We start from the raw sequence: 19,804 nt of genomic DNA on the forward strand, positions 1-19,804 counted from the left end.
CCTTCGTTATTTTATAGAACCTGAAAGTTTTTCTGTCCATGTCCCCTATACAGGTAAGAACGACTAACGAACGACGAACGAGTGTGTTGTGTTTACTTGGGCAGGTAATAGTAGTAAAGGTATTAAATATTACCTTCAATTCTTTAAAGTATAGAGCTTAATTTTTTAAATATTTTATTAGAATTAACTTTAGAAATTTCGTCATCCATTTCCGGAAATAAAGACAGTTACTACCCTCTACCAGACATAGTTGAAATATATAAAAATGTAATTATACTGTTGGTATAGTATAAAAGCTAAATTTTATATATTATGTACTTTACATATTAAAAAAATGTGCCTTGAAAGCCGGACAATTTTAATGTTTTTTCCACCTTACCAGACACATTAAAAGCCCGCTGAAGGTGCAAACGCGAGGTAACAACTGTTCGAGCGGGTGCTAGAGTAATGCTGGTCAGAGATGAACCGCATGGATTAGTTATTTATTTACACTTCGAATTACATTATACAGAAATACAGTACAATCAAAATAACTAACCTTATCGCTTTCGACTGATCTCTTCGAAGCAATCATGGCGGTGAGAAAAATAAAATAATAAATAAGCTAAAGAAGGTAAGTTAGTATATCTAATATCTATTCTACGAACGTAACATGTCGTCGACGTATTGTGTATTTACAGAAACATATATTTATCATATTAATTAGCCAATTATTTTATCTATCGATTAAAAACTTAATTAAAATTTTAAAAATTGTATTACATAATTCCAATTGGTTTCAATACATCGAATATTATCTTATCAAAGGCGATATAGATAATAAAAGTAACTGAGGTAAACGTGATTTATTCCTAACATTTTACAGATCAGTACTAAGCGTCATTTTGTGGAAGAAAAATGGACATAAGCACCAGTGAAATCAAACCTGTCGAAAACAAGCCGGTAAAATAGAAATTAATGCTGTGCTGCCTAATAAATAATTTTAAAACATACAATAAATTATAATAATAAATCTTAACATTTGAAGTCGCTGGCTTTCAAAAAGATAGCCGAGTCCAAATTAGAAAAAAGTTTGTGTAAAACTTGGACATAATTTGCATATTATATACTCATAATACAACGACGGCTTAAAATAAAAATTCATGAATAAACATCTAAGTAAATCATTTGGTAATCGTGAATTTGTCACTTTATTTTTATTGACTTTTTAGTAGAGTACTTTATAGGAGTTGTGGTCAGCCACAGACAAGTAAACAATGAATTCGAAGTTTTATTTAAATATGTTGTATGTATAAAAACAGGACAAATTTGTTGGTATCCAGAAAGCTCTCATAATTCTCGGAAACTTACACGACATTCTGAGATGGACCTAGACGAATAATTCCCGTATTATATAAATAGATTATTATTTGTTTGAGATTTGTAACAGGCTGATTTGTCTTCGATATCGTAACTATATTTATAATAGAGATATTTAAGCCCTATTTTTGCTAACTATAAATATTTATAAATTTTAGAAAACAATAGAAGATATTAATGTTGCGTTGGAAAATGTTATACAGCACGCGGGAGAAATGGGACTTTATCAGAAATTGTTGTTTTTTGCAATGTTCCCGTTTGCACTTATGTGGACTTTCGTTTATTTTGGACACATGTACCTAACGCTGATGCCAGAACATTGGTGTAAAGTACCGGAATTAGAGGGATTGGAAGTGGATTTAAGGTAAACTTATCAGTGGTATTCCGCTACTTTGTAAAAATATATATAAGACTAGCGAGCTTCGCACGGGTTGACTTTTCCACTTGCGCAGCACAATCCAGCCGTTTCTCTTTTGAACTTTAACGCATTGCAATATCGGCATATAGTCGTCATTGGTCCAATATCTAAATTTTCATCATCACTGTAGTTCGCAGTGGGATCATATTATTTAATATCATATAATTTATATACAAGCGATTGTATGATGCCAATGATCTTCGTGTGCTCACGCGATGTCTCAATCGGGCATTTTCTCTTATTATATTTTGTCTTACTTCGCTTAAGTTCTGTGAATACACTTGTTGCTGGCTTGCATGTCTTGTGCGGCGACCGATGTTCGCACGTCGTCCACCAACTTACCACCTTAAAGACAAATGCCTGCTATTGAAATTGAATGAAAATTTGCACAATACACGTAAACATATTAATAAACATCCCAAAGGATGTTCTATATTTTATAAATCACAACCCACAACCCATTTTTATCTTTGTTAAATTGGTATATTTCTTCACAAACAACAGGGATTAAATTATATTCTTATACAAACGCTCAAGGGAAAAAATACATGCTCACTCGTCTTAAAAGTCTGTTCTGAGTGACGTCTGTTTTCTTCTTTATTTTAGTGTCCTGTATTTAACAATGTATCACACACCGGCACCATCTACTTAAAATATTGATTTGTGCAGATTCATGCTATGTATCAGAGATGGCGCTGTATGCGAAAAAAGATTTTCCCGTTTTTCTGAAATACTTCCTGAGTTTTAATAAATATAAACCTTACGGAGCCCGAGAGCTTTCTAACGAATTCAAAACCGTGGAAATCGGTTCGTGCGTTCTGAAGTTATAGCGTCAGGAAGGAAAACCCGACATATTTTTATATAGTAGAAATACCGGGGTGAAATTCAGTCCACCAGTCTTGTTTGTAAATGAACCAATTTTTTTTTAAATTTTTTCCATGTTTATTTTAAACAAAATAGGCACAAAATACAAAGAATCATAATAAGTTGATGAAAATGGGAGTTGGGAACTATCAAGAGTAGCTATATGAATAGTATGTAAATTTAATACCTTCATCCACGCTCCCCACAGAGGACGTGAAGTCGAATAAGATGAGATGATAAAAACGAATAAACATACTTTTAGAGGACCCCCAAGAAAGAAAAAGCTTCAATTATATTTATGATTGCATGCATATGCATGACATAATTTTTTAAATGTACATTTGTGATAAAAACGCAATGCAAATTTCATTCCAATGACGTCTATCTTGACGTAGGCAACTAACTAGCACTTGTGTATCCTCGACTATCCAATATTCGTGGCGAGGGCCTTGACATGGCACCACTTGAAAGGCTGGAGCCAGCTTCACCAAGTACATTTTTTCATATTTCAGGCGATCATTATCAATACCTAAGAATTCTGCTGGTAGCTATGAAAGATGTAGAATGTTTGACGCTAACTGGACTCAAGTTTTGGAGACTTTACAACCACCTGATGAAGGAACACCATTGGTATTATGTAACAATGGTTGGGAATTTCTCTTTGACGATATACCCTATGAGACTATTGCTACCGAGGTATGTAATTGAGTCATCATTTGTAGTTCATTAGTTTAGCGCACCTTGGCGATTTATACAACTTGCTAAAAAAACCTTAACTTAGATCCCACTCTTTAGTTATTTCTATGATATTTTTTTATAATAATGGTAATACACGTAGGTAATCCATATTAGTATGTGCACACGTGGCGTCGGTCTGAACATCTAAGGCTATTTTTTATTGATCCTAAAGTTATTCATTTGGACATGAACAACGTTCACAGGCACAACATCACCGTCAAGAATGTCTTGCTTTATAATAACATGTAGCGACACCTACAATACGCTATAATCACTGAGAGGGCGCCATACTGAACGCGCTATCAAAGTTAATCCGGCCGCTATCTAAAACTAAAACATTAGCCACTGAGGCTTCCGGGCTTTGCTGAGCCTTCAGCATGATTCAATAAAAACTGATATTTCTTGTTATTTTTGGTGTATATATACTGAAATGGTGCACTATATACTGAAATTCTTTAGTACTTGTAAACAATCTGACATCGGTATTATTACAAAACAATCTATGTGAAGAGTGCAAAATACAAAGTTGTGAATAGTAAACTAACTTGGGTTTAATTATCGCTGTTTTGAAGCCATTAATCCTAAAAAACACACACATTTTATGAGGTATTTTATTTTAGAGGGAATGGGTTTGTAATAAAGCGAGTTACATACCAACAGTGACAACTTTAGGTTTTGCCGGAACCTTATTGGGCGTTTTGACACTTGGAGTGCTTGCTGACTACTTTGGGCGTGTTCCTCTGATTATAGGTAAGTATTGGTAAGAAATTGGTCTTAGGTAAGTATTGGTAAGAAATCAGTCTGTGTAAACAACTTTCCGTTTTTAAGTGATCTTATCTATTAAGACTGAGTTTTAATTTTACCAAAAAAATGTGTACGTTTACAGTGTATACATGTAAGAAGTGAAACTTCTTTTTGATTATATTATTTTTCGAAAAATGATCTTATGCACCTTTACATAAATTGGTCAAATAAAGTTAAATTACATAAAGTTTAACAAAAGGCTTTTAGTATCTTAGATATGAATACAAATAATAAAATTATTTTTTTGACCTTACTACTTCTAACATTATTACAGAATTTTATTAATTGTTATTATTACTATCAGTTTTATCGTTATTATATATTTTTGTTATTAATAGTTTCGAAGCTCTTCGAATGAACAAGGTGGCGCGTAACCGAAAAATGTGACGATAATTTTTTTTCCAACGCCGATAAAGAAGATTCACTTCAAAAATGTTTAAGTATTAAGTGGTTATACTTTTTTATATAATATTCGTAGCGTAACTTGGATTTACAAATATTAGAGACCTACCTATATAGAAATTGGGTTTAGTGACGTAGAAATAGTAGAAACTGAAATTTTTAAAAAACTTGCTAGTTTCAATGTACATAATAAATTACTTTAACAAGACGAAAACAGTAACGATATATTTTATCAGCTCCTAATTTTCTCATTTCTTTCTCTTCTTTAACCGAGAGCAATATTTTCCAATATTTATTTTATGTAATAATTAATCAGATTAGTTAGATATGTTTGTGGTGATATATTTAAACTCTACGTAAGAATTAATAGTTTTCGAAGATAAATCGGTATGGCCTGTCTATTATTTTAGTGCCTGAAGAAAAAGTGTAGGCGACAACCTACATTTTCGTAAGTAATCAAATACAATATTGACAAGGGTCGGAGGCGTGTCACCAATATTTTGGATAGTAGATCGATTTTTTTGTAAAATTTATTTAATTAAAAACGTTTGCTAATTATTGTACGCCCTAAAAGGCAAACACATCGTGGCTTATTCCTTTCACTTCCTAGCAATAGCTAGTTTAGGCTTAGGGAAAATTTCTAAGCTAAGGAGCACTATAAACGTTAGTACTAGTTTTATAGGACAGTTCTTTAAAGACTCTAGAAATGGACTTTAAATTAAGTAAATTGTAATTAACTGTTTATTAGCGTCGATGGGATATATTACAATATAATTAGCGTTTTAATACAATGTGATTGACATTTTAAACTTACTTTCCGATTCATATTAAGATGACGACGTAACATTCTGCTTAAAAATACTCGTAATTGAAAAACAAATAAAAAAAAACAAAACAATTGAAATTAGCTATCCCCAGACTTATGTAAAAGTAGAAAAATTATTAAAAACATCTAAACAGAGACAGTTGACAAATATTAACTATATTAAACCTTTCAGTTGCCAATTTATGTGGCTTTTTGGGCGGTGTAGGAACTTTATTTACGACTGGCTTTTGGGACTACGCAATTTGCAGATTTATTGTCGGCCTTAGCAACAATCAATGTTTTATGCTTATGTATATCTTAGGTGAGTAATTAATGCAATAATATAAACAGTGTTTACTGTTACTATTATATTTTTTACTTTTAAGTCGAACACAGCCTTACTTATCCATCGTATTTGGAGTCATCTGCTCCTTTACGTACATATCTCCGAAAATATTCAATTCTACTTACAACAAGTAAATCCCAGCCCCAGTACCTACCTATCTCACCTAAACCTATCTCAATCCATTGTTGAGTGTCTACGATAGAGACATCTTAATCCAAATAATGGTAAAAAGTATGTTATAATTCAATAATCAATTGACGGATTGTAATAACCATCTGTCTACAAGCTATCCATGGTAGGTCGGATCGGTATCTGAGGATAGACCTTTGTATGAAAATGAGAGTTCAACTGCGCCAATATCCTATCTTATTTTTTTTTAATGTCGCCAAAAATGGATTGCCTTCGTAGGGTTTGGTTATTGGGATGCAGATACGATATCGATCGACTGTCACGGTCTGACAATCCACAATCTCGGATTATTTTCTGCCTGAGATTGTGGATACATTATAGGGTTCTGGCGTTAGAAAACAGACTCTTAAAAACTGATTCTTGAATTATTTAATGGCAGTGTCTATCACTTAACATCAGGTGAGCCTCAATGCCCCTATGCTATTAAATTAAACCACCTCATTTGTCCATCCTCAATCAAAACTTCACAGACTTTTAGGTATCAAAATTATAATTTTCAGTATTGGAATATGTGGGTTCCAGCCATCGTACGTTAGTAGCTAACATGTCTATTGCATTATTCTTCGGTAGTGGATGCCTTGTGTTACCGTGGCTGGCCTACGGCATAGCGAACTGGAGAATTCTGCAGATTGTTATGGTGTCACCGATAGTAGCAGTAATTGCAGTGCCATTTTTGCTACCTGAAAGTGCAAGGTAAAATTTTCTCTCACCCCTTATTTGCTATTGTCTATAGAATCGTTCACTAAATAATCTTTTCATAGGAGATAATATAAGTAAGGGATTTTCAATGAGTTTAAAATCATACCAATACCAAATCACTCCTTAGAGACTTAACATGAGTATACGGTTCATAATATCGTACAAGAGATATTTAGAAACGTGCAGGTGGGGTTAGCACTAACTGAGGTTTCTTTATCTTACCCTAAAAGTGGTATAACGCGATACTGAATCAAAACGTAATTTTCAGAGAACCTGCAATCACATTACGGATAATATCAACAATATTTATAAAGGCTAAAATAGAATAAATTACGTAGAACTCCAGTGGTCTATCTTATCTATACGTCTACATATATGAATTGTAGTAATCTCAACGATACGGAGGAATTCAGCAACTTAATTTAACTGGCGATTAAAGACGTATTAAAGTAGCAAGTTTTGTTCTTCTAGTTTCCAAATCAATCTTGGTGAACTGTTGAAATCAATGAATTATGTAACCTCCAACTCTTAATTAACAAATAGACGTATTTAAAGTTTTGGTAGGCATTGGGCTACTGGGGTATATTTGAAATGATATTTTCAGATGGTTGTCAACGAGAGGGAACGTAGACAAGGCTGTAAAAATGATAAGAAGAGTTGAGAAGATCAACAAAAAGGAAATACCTCAAGACGTAATAGATAATTTTATGGTACATCAACCGTTAATTTATTGTAGGAATTTAAGTTTCTGTTAGCTCATAAGAGGCGAGTCATTAAACTATCTAGGAAAACATTAGTTAATCGGTTGATTTATTGATAAATTTTACACCTGGTATACAATTCATATTTTGCCATTTTATTTTACCATTTTTTAAAGCCTAGAATGTGATTAGCCTTTTCTTATATTTTTTATATTTTGCGAGGAAATTGTGTAGTTCGAAGTCATGTCAAACAGTACATAATAGATAGTACATAATGAAAACGAAAAGTTCAGATTAATTGGACGTTAAAGTTAAATGTGGCGGAACAGGTATTTATTTATTTCTATACAACTACTCTAAATGCTAATAATAATAATAATGCGTAACATCGGCGACATTAAGTAGTAAAGTAACGTAAATAACTATGTACATATATATTTCATGATGTTTGCGAACTTGTTCTGAGAACGTTAAAAAATATAGATTGTTTCGGAGACAGTAACCACTTGCAACGGCTTTGTTAAGTGGGCCTGGTGCCACAAATTCGTTCTGCCCCTAGGGACTGCAAATAATCTTAGTTTCCGCCGTCTGGAATAGCTGTTTGTTACAAATAAATTGAGTTCTTAGAGAACATTAGGATTCCAAGTAATTTCCCGAAACTGCTATTTTCGGATGCCTAGTAGGCGCTGGGACTACATATATACATATTATTTATAGGCGATACATACGTTAAATCAATTTAATTTTATTGCAGGAAATAAGCAAAGAAAAACCTGTTTCAGAAGCAGGTGTACTGGAATTTATTAAGACACCAGAATTACGACTGACCTCAGTCTTATTGATCGTAGCCATAATGTCTACGACGTTAAGTTTTGATACTATATTGAGAATGTCAGAGAACATTGGCTTGAACGTTTTCATCACGTTTACAGTATCGGCTGCTACAGAAGTACCATCTATATCGTTGCTGGTTTTCTTGTTAGACAGGTAAGTAGGCTGGTCAGGAATGTAAAGCACCCGAACTAATTTAAAAATGAGCGTTCAATACAATTTCAAGTTTTCCTTTTACTAAATCAATCTCTTGGTTTAGTGTGTCAAACTTTAGTCTGAGTTTAGTTGTTTTAAAACTTAAATATTTGCAGAGTAATATTGGTTTAATAATTTTGGTTTAATAAACGCAAAATAATTAAATTCCGAAATTTTACACATTCAAAAATTTTGAATACAATCGCTTATCTAGGGTTATTATTGATATTTTTATTTAAAGGTTTGGACGGCGGTGGCTTGTCTTTTGTCCAGTTATTGCAACTATAGTGCTCAATATGACCAACGCATTTGTAACAAATAGTAAGTTTCTAAGACCTCCTTAATGTGTTAAATATTTTCATCGTTACATACTCACAATAGAGAACGAAATGGAGCCTGCATTTTGCAATAACGCCAAACATCATTTGCATGTGTAGCTCCTTAGGACTATTGGAGAATTTAAACTCTTTGCAATATTAAATTAAATAATAATAAAAAAAAATTGAAATCAGCTGCTTTCCTTAATCTTAATGGTTTCGCGTTATGTATTTTTCTCAACTCTTTATGTAACTTTCTTCTTATTATGCTTTTAAAAAGAATTGAGAACGAATTGAAAGTACTGTTGCTTTATCAAGCAACCAGATGGCAATAGCCAAATTAAGCTCGATTGATCAAACTTCGCATTCAACACACCTCAGGCTTGGCATCTGGAGCGCTTCTAGTTTCCGCAAGATTCTTCAACATTATGGCATACAATACATTGATCCAATGGACTCCAGAGCTGTTACCTACCTCAATGAGGGCTTCTGGTGGAGCCGTCATCTATACTTTCGGTAATCTTCCATTACTGCTGTCATCATTTGTCGTTTTTTCGGTGAGTTATCTTTAGGTATTTATTGATAAAGCTTTTAAATAATTAAAAGCGCGTTTACTATCGTCATTTTTATGATAAGGGACAGGCGTCGCACTTCTTAGAATGTTTGTCCATGGGCTGCTGTGATGTTAATGAATGAAGGAATGATTTTTTTTTATAGAACACGGGGCAAACGGGCAGGAGGCTCACCTGATGTTAAGTGATACCGCCGCCCATGGACACTAGAGGGCTCGCGAGTGAGTTGCCGGCCTGTTAAGAATTTGTGAGCTCTCCGGACAAGCAAACCTAAGGGAAGCCCACCTATAAAAAAGTATAATTTCTCTAAAGTCGACACGCGTCACAACAAAATACACACAAATAAATATTTTGAAGGGAATTTAATTCTTTTTGAGTAATACTATACTATTGTATACTAAACCAAAGACTCTATAAAATTATTTCATACGAAAAAAAATAATTTATGAGATGTGTGAATATTTAAAATAAAAGTATATTTAAACTCTTTTATTTCGGCAAAATCATTCAACGTAATATCTAATGAACCAAAGGCAAATTGTTGCAAGTACGATTAGAAGTAGATTGAGGCGAAAAAAATTCTGCGACAGTTGCTTTGAGTTGTCAGACAAATATAAAATCTTACACAACTTATTGTTGTTTTGATTAATCCTATTTATAAAAGTTAGTGTAAAAAGGGTCTGAATTATTTCCAGGCACAGTTTTGGCCAGGTCTTCCATTCTTAATAATATCGGTATTCGCTATACTGGGAGCTAGTTGTGCCCTCTTCATACCAGAGACAAAGGGCAAGCCAATGCCACAAACAGTGGAGGATATTAGAAGCTTAGGCAGAACAATTTTCTATAAGTCTAACAAGTAAGTATCTTTTACTCTTTATAAACTAACTTAGTCTAAATAAAAGAGATCAAGACGATTTGAGTAGACAGATGTAGCTTGTGAAATCGGCGGCTATAGTTTTTTTATTGTGTGTGGTGTTACCGAAGGCTGAGTACACAACTAGGGGTCTAGTCAAGACGGCTTAACAGTAGTGTATGTAGAAAGTCGAAAACTAAATTCACTATTGTCGACCGACACTAGCTGTCATTTTCATACAAATTCACTACTGTTAAGCCGTCTTGACTAGACCCCCTGGAACTTTAAGCCGGCCAGTCAGGCTGGTTAAGGATGCTCCCTTTAGGTTGGTGAAAAACCTTACTCCAGAGATCGAAGCAGTCGGCATTGCGTGCTTCTCACTGTCTAAGACTTACGGAGTGTAACAATATATTACAAACATTTGTAAAATAAAATAAAATAAAATACGTTTATTTTGGAACATAAGATCTTCTAGGTATCACTTATTCCACGTCAATCAATTCGAACTTATAGGCATCCATACACATCGGCAAAGACAGAGGGTGTAGGCCGAGAGAAAAAGCCGGCGTAAAAAACTCTCGGTACTCTTTTAAAAACCAAGAATCTTGCGTATAAATTAATACACATTTTTATTCTAGAGTATATTCTCTCTCTTCCTCAAAACTTCAGAAATTTGACTGGAAGTAACCTATAATTAAGGATATTGTTATATTTGTTGGTTTTAAATTGTTAATAGTTGCACCGAATAATCTCTTCTGTGTAAACTATTAACAAGCTTACTTTTCGAAGGTTAGTAAAGTACAAATTTATAAACTTCTTCTTTTTTACAGAGAGCACGCAAATCCAGAAGGTGAAAAGGATGTTGGACAGTAGTTTAGTTTAGTTTACCTATTTATATTAAACATTATAAAGCATTTTGATGTAAAATTTACTGTTACTAGCAAACGGTAGATACCAAAAGCAGTAGTCACATGTGACTACTCCCCTATGTTCAATATCGAAACTCGAAAGATCCAATGGGTAAGATTCAGAATCGAGACTCAGCACAAAGAATGACAGTATGTCAGAACGTATTACCACGATTATGTGACGTGATGATGTTTTAGTTAAGGAATTTGTTAAGTGCCAATTTACTGACAAGAGTTGTAGACCTAAGATAGTATTAAGAAATGCGTAACTGATTTACAGTTATCCTGATAAAACGCAATTTGTACCTTTATCGTTCTTATTTATTAGTTAGCTGGCTAATTATGTCGAGAACCTTTATACTGAGAGTATTGTAGCTGACGATTCCCTTTATAGATAATAATTTAACAACATTTGGTTATCAGTTAATGTCGGCAAAGACCTTTTTTATATAATCATTGATAGACGTTGACATAGTCAGATTTAATAAAGTTGACTTTGTGAAATCTAGAGAAAATCATTACATATTAATATATTATTGTGCCGCTGGATGACCTATTGTAAAAATTCATACGATTAAAGATATAATAAACGTATATTTCCTTGGCTTAGTGGTATGTAAGTTGTCCGCTCGATTTTTAGCAAACCCAGAATTATTTCCTGATATCGAGTCACATACTTAAAGAAAAATATGTAGAGACGAGGGATGTGATATGATTAATATTATGTAGGCACGAAAACGTTAGTTAAAAATGTCAATTGTGCTTGAGTGGACTTAATCTTTCATATAAATTGAAAATATTTGTACATATTAGTTGATACCGTCACACCGCACACGTTATTGTTTCAATTATCAATTAATATAATGATAAGGTTTCAAGATATTAATTATCTCAAAAATTTATTACTATTGATTGTACTTTTATCGGTTATGAAACACTGCTAATATTTCAGTGTACATTATTTAGTAAATGATAGTGTACAAAAAATGTTATTGTAATTTTAAATGTATTTGAAATAAATAATAAGAGGTAAGTCTGTCTTTATTTATTTAAAACATACAACTGTATTATATTATTATTTCACAACATACAAAATCGAATGGTTAAAACAAAACATAATGACAGCTGCTAACAATAAAAGTAATGCCATTATTCATTGTTGTGTTTTATACCACGGAAAAATAAAACTGAGAATTAAGCTAGTAGGATTTTTCAATGTGTGTTTGGCAGGAGTAAAATCTTTGCAATGATAATATCCTTATTAAAGGTCATTAGCCTTCGACCCTTATAGATTACATACCACTTAAATATACACTTTAATGCCTATACATGTAGAAATTACTGAATAATGTATTTGCAATATATGTATCACGTACCTTCCCGACAATGCCCTCTTTCGTTACTTGCCCTCTTGGCGGGCGGCTTTATGTATGGAACACATATTTGGTAGAGCTACTTAACCAGGTACAAGGTGTTCCCCTGTATATTAATCTGTTACTCTGTAGTCAGAGACTGATATTTTTAGATATTTTTCAAATTTAAATAGCAAGTTTTCGCTGGCGGAGTGTAGAACGCAAGTAGGTACCTTTTAACTCTTTGAATTACTGCAAAATACCTATCGCCGCTGTAGTTGCTAACATTGTAACACTCAATTGGTATTATCTTTTTTCGAGTTTTTGACAGATTTTTTAGTACCGTCATCATCAAATTTGGAAACTAAAATTTGCTATCTGCTTGTAGATCCAGTTCACAGTTCATTTAGTATTTTGTCTCGGTCTAGTTAAAATATGCAGGTGATCATGCATCTACCGAAGACGCGATTTTCGCGCGCCCCCGTCGTCACGTCAGATCGTCCCGCCCTTATTGTGTGTGTAATTAATAACGTAATTAATAGCAGCAGCCTAAAAAGAAGGCTGTAAATCCTGAAATCCCCTCTTGGGCTCCCCTACTACTTGAACCCTTACCTTTTGACATTAAAAAAATTTCAATATAATTAGTGATTCCGCTTTATAATTTCTAAAGGGAATCTTATAAAAATCTCTTCTCTATATTATTAGTTATATATTAGGTAATATTGTAGAAGAAAGTTTTGCATTCTGAATTTTTGTTTTATTTCTCACAATTCATAATCAAGCTTGATCTTACGCTACACTTACATTCTAAACCAATTTTCAATTTGTATTAAAAACACATGGATTACTTAAAACCTTTTCTTTATGATAGTTTGTCGTAAATGCACATATCAGGATAAATCGAGAACTATATATTGACTTTGCAGAACATTCAAAATTTATGTTTACAGTATAGTTTCAAGTAAGTTATTCACAAAATAATATTGTGTATTATATTTATGGAGAGTTTACAAAATATCATTTGAATTACGCAAACTTTGTAATACATATTACTATAAATTGCAGATGAGTAAAAAAGAAAACGTCGATATAGGTACCGCCCTAGAGGCAGTGATAACAAGTGTGGGAGAGTTAGGATGGTATCAAAGACTGTTGTTCGTTGGTATTTTACCGTTTGGATTTGCCTGGGCGTTCAGTTATTTTGGGCAGATGTTCATAACGGCCACGCCTCAAGAACATTGGTGCAGAGTTCCTGAGTTACAATCCCTCACTATTGAGATGAGGTGAACTTTTGAAGCCATTTAAATGTAGTATATTTGTTAACTGAAAATTTAAACGATTACTGGAAGTCCTTGAACTTGTTATCGCCATTTAACAGTACCATTTTTTTTAATCATATAATATTTTGAATAATATAATGAATATTGATAATTTTTATTATCTTGTTACTAGGTTATCCATTAGATAAGTTTACGTAGATAAAGTATAATCGCAAATCAGTTGTTCGCATAGATGCTATTTAAATCAACGAATCATTGTATATAAGGAAACAAATGACACTGAAAATAAATCTATTAAATCATTTTTAGGCGACACTTATCAGCGCCACGCACTGGTGATTACAATATAGATAGTTGTAAGACATTTGACGTCAACTGGACACATGTGTTAGAATCCCTACGCCCGCCAGATCCTGACACTGCATTACTCAAATGTCAACATGGCTGGGAATTCCTCTTTGAAGACATTCCTTACTCTACTATAGTTAATGAGGTAAGATAAAATAGACACCACTCATATTCAGTAATAAATGCTCTTCCATGTTATCCTTCTCCATGCAAGGGCGTCGACAATGTGTCTCGATTATACGCCATAATACGCCAGCGATCAATGCTGATTACTTAGACATGTAATAGATTGCATGTGCAGATATGGTAGAAATACTGAGTATATTGCGGTAATGTGTATGACGGTATCACTTGTTTATTACTGGAGATTTTACATTTATTTTAGCGGGAATGGGTCTGCGATAAAGCCAACTTGGTGCCTTGGTCCCAATCTATCAGTTTCTTGGGATCAATAACTGGCGGGATTCTGTGTGGGGTGTTGGCAGATAAATATGGCCGAATGCCTGTTCTTGTGTGTAAGTATACCAATACAAATTATCGAATAGATGGTATTTATGTAATTTTTACATATCCTGTAAATTTCGGCAAGCCAGTGTCCAAAGATAATAATGATAATATTGGAGAAGTGATTTGCTTGGTAACTTGAAGCTCGTATAAGCCGGACGGTGTTACGACTTTGATTCCTACTGAACATATAATTATTATGTTTTAAAATTTAAACCTAGGCGATTCAAAGTCAAAGTCAAAATTTATTTATTCATATAGGTAACATATTGTACACTTATGAACGTCAAAAAAATAAATATTAAATGATTCTCATTTTACATTTACTGCCAGTTCTCAAATCAAGGGCGTAGAACGGAAGAGAAGAACGTGCAATAAACTCTCCGCCACACTTTTTAATCGCCAAGTTTTTTTTACACAATGTTTGTAAGGAGCTGCAACCACTACACCATGTTCCATATGACATATTGAGTAATAAAGATTGCAAAGTATAGTAAGATTATGACAAAAATTAAAGACGTTTTCCATATTAATTTCTGTGCGTTTTACTGTCTTCTATCTATGAAAGTTATCTAAACGGTTACCCCATGACTTTCCAAATAATACAGATTAGCCTCTCACAATATCAGTGTACTGTAATTTTGTGGATTAAATTATTATAAATTTTATTAATAGCATCTCGATTTGCAATTCACAAGACTCTAACTAAAAGATGGGCCAGGCCAAAGCTTGCGTCCAACAAGCTGAGATCCTTTTCTATTCTAGTACATATTATTTTAAACTGAGGTTAAATAAATACCCTTATTTCAGTGTCCAATTCTCTTGGAGTGATTGGTAATATTGCGACAATATTCACGACTGATTTCTGGGACTTTGCCATTTGTCGCTTCATTGCCGGAATGTGTGTTGACAGCTGTTTTATACTTATGTTTATATTAGGTAAGGTTAATAACGTTTAGAATTGGTAATATTTTAATAATTGCAAACTTTATATACATATTCTTCTTATGACGCCCAAATTAAAGAAATTGTACTATATGAGTAACCGTTGAACATTATTTATTATCCAAAGACAGTTAACTATTAATTTATAAATTATTCTGTTTGTTTCAAAAGATTTGCTTGGAATATATTTTCTATTTTGTATATAATTATGAATTCCTCCTGCCCGTTTGCCCCCTGTTCTATAAAAAAAAATTCCTCGTTTCCTTGAAGACGCTAGAACTTAAAAAAAAATCATATGTAATGTACACCAAACTCAACAAATAACACCTACTTGTCTCGGTGATATATTAAAAAAATAGTTCTTTCAGTATAACTTAAATTTTATTAATTCCAGTTTTAGAATACGTGGGTACAAGGTACCGTACAATGGTATCGAATCTCTCGATAGCGTTCTTCTTCGGAGGAGGCTGTATTATTTTGCCCTGGCTAGCTTTATGGATATCAGATTGGAAATATTTTATGATAGCAACATCGTCGCCTATGCTATTGGCGTTTTTTGCTCCTTTTGTTGTTCCAGAAAGTGCAAGGTAGGATCTCTTCTTTTATAAAATCTATGACCGTGACTTTGATCTTTACATCGTCACAGATGCATTGCAATTCAAAAGAATTTTTATTTCAAAGATTGTTTCCCTGTTTTTAAAGGTGGTTGGTTTCAAAAGGAAAGATAGACAGAGCTGTGAAGGTTTTAAAACGCTTTGAGAAAATTAATGGAAATAAAATACCACAAAATGTTATGGATCAATTTATTGTAAGTCTTTATAGTTAAACTAAAATACTAAAATACATATATTATATTAAAATTTAAAAATATATATAGCTATTAATCAAATAACTACTAATTACTTACGTACCTACATAATTTGTTTGTGTTAAGCTCTCTTAGACTTTTAAAAAAATAAACATAAATGTTGCCAAGCAGGTTATATTAAGTACATTAAAATTTACAAATGTGGAGAGAACTCCTGTCTTGTGTATCATGCAAACACAAATTATTTAAGCCGATATCTGGTTTATTAATTAATTGAGACTTTAATAAAGATATAGAAGCAAGTGTGATAACTCTTTTAAACACAACCGCGTCAGACTTGTGTTTCCCAGATCATTTTATCGGTGATCCGCATTCTATGTTCGATATACCCCGTTGATAATAGGGTCTTATATTTGTAAGTTACACACAATATTTTAATAAACAGTAGGTTTAGATACTTTATTTCTCAAACAAGACAAATGTCACTTATATGAGATTTAGGGTCTATTTCACAATGTCCGGATAAGTTCCAAATAAGCTATTTATTACTTATTGGTAGTATAAACAGTATTTTTGCGTTTCACGACTGTCAAAATCGCGCTATTCGTCATGATACTCAAAGTATTTTATTCGGAACTTTTATCTTTCGAATAATTTATGTGTTGCATAGCTATTTGGTACTTACATTCCATATCCATACATTGTGAAACAGGCCCTAATACTTTAGGTTAATCAACAGTTAATAATAATAAATTAAATAATTATGTAATTCCTTTGAGGAAGTCGCAAACACCACAAAAGAAGAAGAGAAAGGTATCGGGCTGATATTTCGAACGCCGGCTCTTCGCAAAATGGTGATTTTCCTTATAATCACGTTCGTGGCTGTTGCTGTCATGTTTGACAGCATCATTCGTTTATCTGAGAACTTGGGACTGGACTTCTTCCTGACATTCACAGTCACGTCAGCTACGGAGATTCCATCCATATTCGTGTTGCTTTTGTTATTAGACAGGTACGGTACTCTCTTGTGATGCACAGGCATTTCCTTAAATATGTTTTATTTTATAGATGTGATATATAAGTGGTTGCCTGAGATCGCTTGAAAGCAATAGCCGCCAGTTGCTCTCCTTTTAATAGATACAACATAGATAAATAACTATGTTCAATTTTTATATTGTAATGTAACGATGAGTGAATAAATAAATATATAAAATAAATAAGTGAATGACTAATAAAATATATGCTTAATTAATTTAAATTAGTTAATTATATTTTTGAATTAAATTGAATTGTAACTTTTAAAGAGTTTTACATAAAACTTTACGTTCAAAGACAGCTTTAATACTATACGTGAAAAAGGAGTTATACATACATAAAAAGTTACAATATTTAAGAATATAGGAATTCTGATAATTTCTCATTTTGTTTTCTAGACTGGGTCGCCGTTGGCTGGTATTTGTACCAATGATGGCTGCGGGAATATTGTGTTTCGTCACTGCTTTTGTACCAAGAGGTAATGTCAATATGTACTACCAACTTCCCTCATAAAGCGAACTTTCTAAGACTGTAGCGAATTTAATGCATAGGGTAATTCTTTGCAGTCAATCGTACAGACGAATAACGCATTAACAATACCTACGCCGTGATTAGAGAGAGAGAGAGAGAGAGAGAGAGAGAGAGTCTTTTAGAGGGTCCAATGGAACTATTATTAAAAGGTTTTATACTGAATTTAAGGGATAACATCTGTGGCCCTTGCGGTGGCAGCTCGATTCTTCAACAACATGTCATATGTCAGCGTGATTCAGTGGACTCCAGAATTACTGCCCACAGTTGTGAGGGCATCGGGAGCCTCCTTTGTACACATCAGTGCCTTTGCAGCTGTTTTGGTGACTCCATTCATAGTTTACTCGGTTTGTTCATTTTATTAATAATATAACCTTGACTTCTATCGATTATTTCAAACATTTTTACAACTGTACATATAAACATCGCGAAGAACATATACTATAAAATAAATAAAATTAATTGGCTCTTATTAACTTGTATTTCCAATTGTAATTAAACTACAAGTAGTTTAGCTATTAGATATCAAAGTTTATTAATTTTTTTTTAAGTAGTTTTTTTTTAAGTACCTAGTAGATATTAATAAATTCTTAGCATTATTTGTTGCTTTTTTTTAATTTTGCAGTTTTTAATTTTATTCTTTTGTTTTTCTTTTAAATGACACTTTGTCTTTTAATGCTTGTTTTCTGTTTTTTATTTAATCTGTGTAATCTGTTTTGGCTTTGTGTATTGTATTTGTGTTTTGTATAATAATATGTGTTAAGTAGCTGTTGATTACTTATTATTAAATAAATAAATAAATTTTATAATTATCGTTTATCACATTCATTTTACCTAAATAAAAGAATATGAACGCGCTATTTTAAATTGAAACAAGCTAAAATTACTTTTTCATAGGATCACTTTAATTTTTTATAGGATCGTGTTTGGGAAGGTTTATCACTAATCATCGTGGCAGTGATTGGCTTGAGTGGGGCATCCCTGGCTCTAGCGTTGCCAGAAACGAAAGGCAGGCGTATGCCACAAACAGTCGAAGAATGGGAGGCCCTGGCACATAAACAACACGCCAAGTAAATATATCAAATTTAGTACTCAATTAGATATTGTGTGAGTTACCAATGATTGAAAAAATAGAAGTAATATGAAATCAAGGCCATATATAATTAGGCACCACTTAATTATTATTGACATTTTTTTATTTTTTATTAACACTTCGTTAGATTACAATACAAAAATTGAACACAGTCAAATGAAAAGGAGAGCAACTGGCGGCTTTTTTTTTGGTTACTTGAGAGTTGTAATCGATTGTGAGACGCCAATAATAAGTGCCAACTTTATAAATTGAAACCTTAAGTTTTTCCAACACTAATAAATGGTAATATAACATTCCAAACATATCCAAAAATATCGTCGACTACACTTATATCTTTATTTTATTTATACGTAACACGAGAGTCATTTAGATTTAAGAACCCTTCAACAAGCCAAGGGACGTTTTTGTTAGTTATAAGCTCAAGTTTTAGGCTCTGTTTCACAATGTCCGGATAAGTTCCAAATAAGCTATTTATTACTTATTCGTAGGATAAACTAGTGTTTGTTGCGTTTCACGACTGTCAGATAGCGCTATTCATCATGAAACGCGAAGTATCTTATTCGGAACTTGTATCTTCATTCGTTCATTTGCATAACTATTTGGTACTTTATCCATACATTGTGAAACAGTCCCTTAAACGATCAAAATTCATAGCCAGTTGACACCCAGACAATAAAGAATTTCATTTATTTGAAAATCCCTCCGACATCGCCACCGAACATAACTCACGTATTTTTTTTAAATTTTGTTGCAGGAAAGGTATTGCTTCCGTCGAATACATTGATACCAGCTGATATCAGGTGTTGTTAATAAATTTATTGCTAAATGTACTGTTTATTATAAATTTTATTATTATAGTTTTTTGCGTTTTATTTTGTCCCAACTAAACTGTATCGAGATTACATTTAAA

At 32.8% G+C, this 19,804-nt stretch overlaps 2 protein-coding genes across 2 annotated transcripts; both read left to right on the plus strand.

Moving 5' to 3' along the window:
• Positions 1 to 870: 870 nt before the first annotated feature.
• On the plus strand, positions 871 to 11,312 carry LOC110993462 (carcinine transporter). Its single transcript, XM_022259740.2, has 12 exons — positions 871 to 942; positions 1,518 to 1,723; positions 3,154 to 3,337; positions 4,000 to 4,129; positions 5,584 to 5,712; positions 6,426 to 6,618; positions 7,229 to 7,334; positions 8,080 to 8,312; positions 8,593 to 8,672; positions 9,050 to 9,225; positions 9,936 to 10,096; positions 10,924 to 11,312. Exons 1-12 carry the CDS (start codon positions 898 to 900, stop codon positions 10,964 to 10,966), a joined length of 1,686 nt encoding a protein of 561 aa, XP_022115432.2. The 5' UTR covers positions 871 to 897; the 3' UTR covers positions 10,967 to 11,312.
• An 88-nt stretch (positions 11,313 to 11,400) lies between these two features.
• On the plus strand, positions 11,401 to 19,752 carry LOC110993465 (carcinine transporter). Its single transcript, XM_045629789.1, has 12 exons — positions 11,401 to 12,030; positions 13,419 to 13,636; positions 13,943 to 14,126; positions 14,367 to 14,496; positions 15,296 to 15,424; positions 15,825 to 16,017; positions 16,133 to 16,238; positions 17,018 to 17,250; positions 17,672 to 17,751; positions 17,973 to 18,148; positions 18,720 to 18,871; positions 19,649 to 19,752. Exons 2-12 carry the CDS (start codon positions 13,419 to 13,421, stop codon positions 19,686 to 19,688), a joined length of 1,641 nt encoding a protein of 546 aa, XP_045485745.1. The 5' UTR covers positions 11,401 to 12,030; the 3' UTR covers positions 19,689 to 19,752.
• Positions 19,753 to 19,804: the final 52 nt, after the last annotated feature.

The sequence above is a fragment of the Pieris rapae genome, chromosome 10 (assembly GCF_905147795.1).
Source record: "Pieris rapae chromosome 10, ilPieRapa1.1, whole genome shotgun sequence".
In the NCBI taxonomy this organism is placed as follows: domain Eukaryota; kingdom Metazoa; phylum Arthropoda; class Insecta; order Lepidoptera; family Pieridae; genus Pieris; species Pieris rapae.

Excerpts from the sequence above, each read along its gene's own strand:
- LOC110993462 (XM_022259740.2), top strand. The coding sequence starts at position 898 with ATGGACATAAGCACCAGTGAAATCAAACCTGTCGAAAACAAGCCG. Across the intron at positions 943-1,517 it reads AACCTGTCGAAAACAAGCCG|AAAACAATAGAAGATATTAA; the intron begins GTAAAATAGAAA and ends TATAAATTTTAG. Across the intron at positions 8,313-8,592 it reads CTGGTTTTCTTGTTAGACAG|GTTTGGACGGCGGTGGCTTG; the intron begins GTAAGTAGGCTG and ends TTTTATTTAAAG.
- LOC110993465 (XM_045629789.1), top strand. The coding sequence starts at position 13,419 with ATGAGTAAAAAAGAAAACGTCGATATAGGTACCGCCCTAGAGGCAGTG. Across the intron at positions 14,497-15,295 it reads CCGAATGCCTGTTCTTGTGT|TGTCCAATTCTCTTGGAGTG; the intron begins GTAAGTATACCA and ends CCCTTATTTCAG. Across the intron at positions 17,251-17,671 it reads TTGCTTTTGTTATTAGACAG|ACTGGGTCGCCGTTGGCTGG; the intron begins GTACGGTACTCT and ends TTTGTTTTCTAG.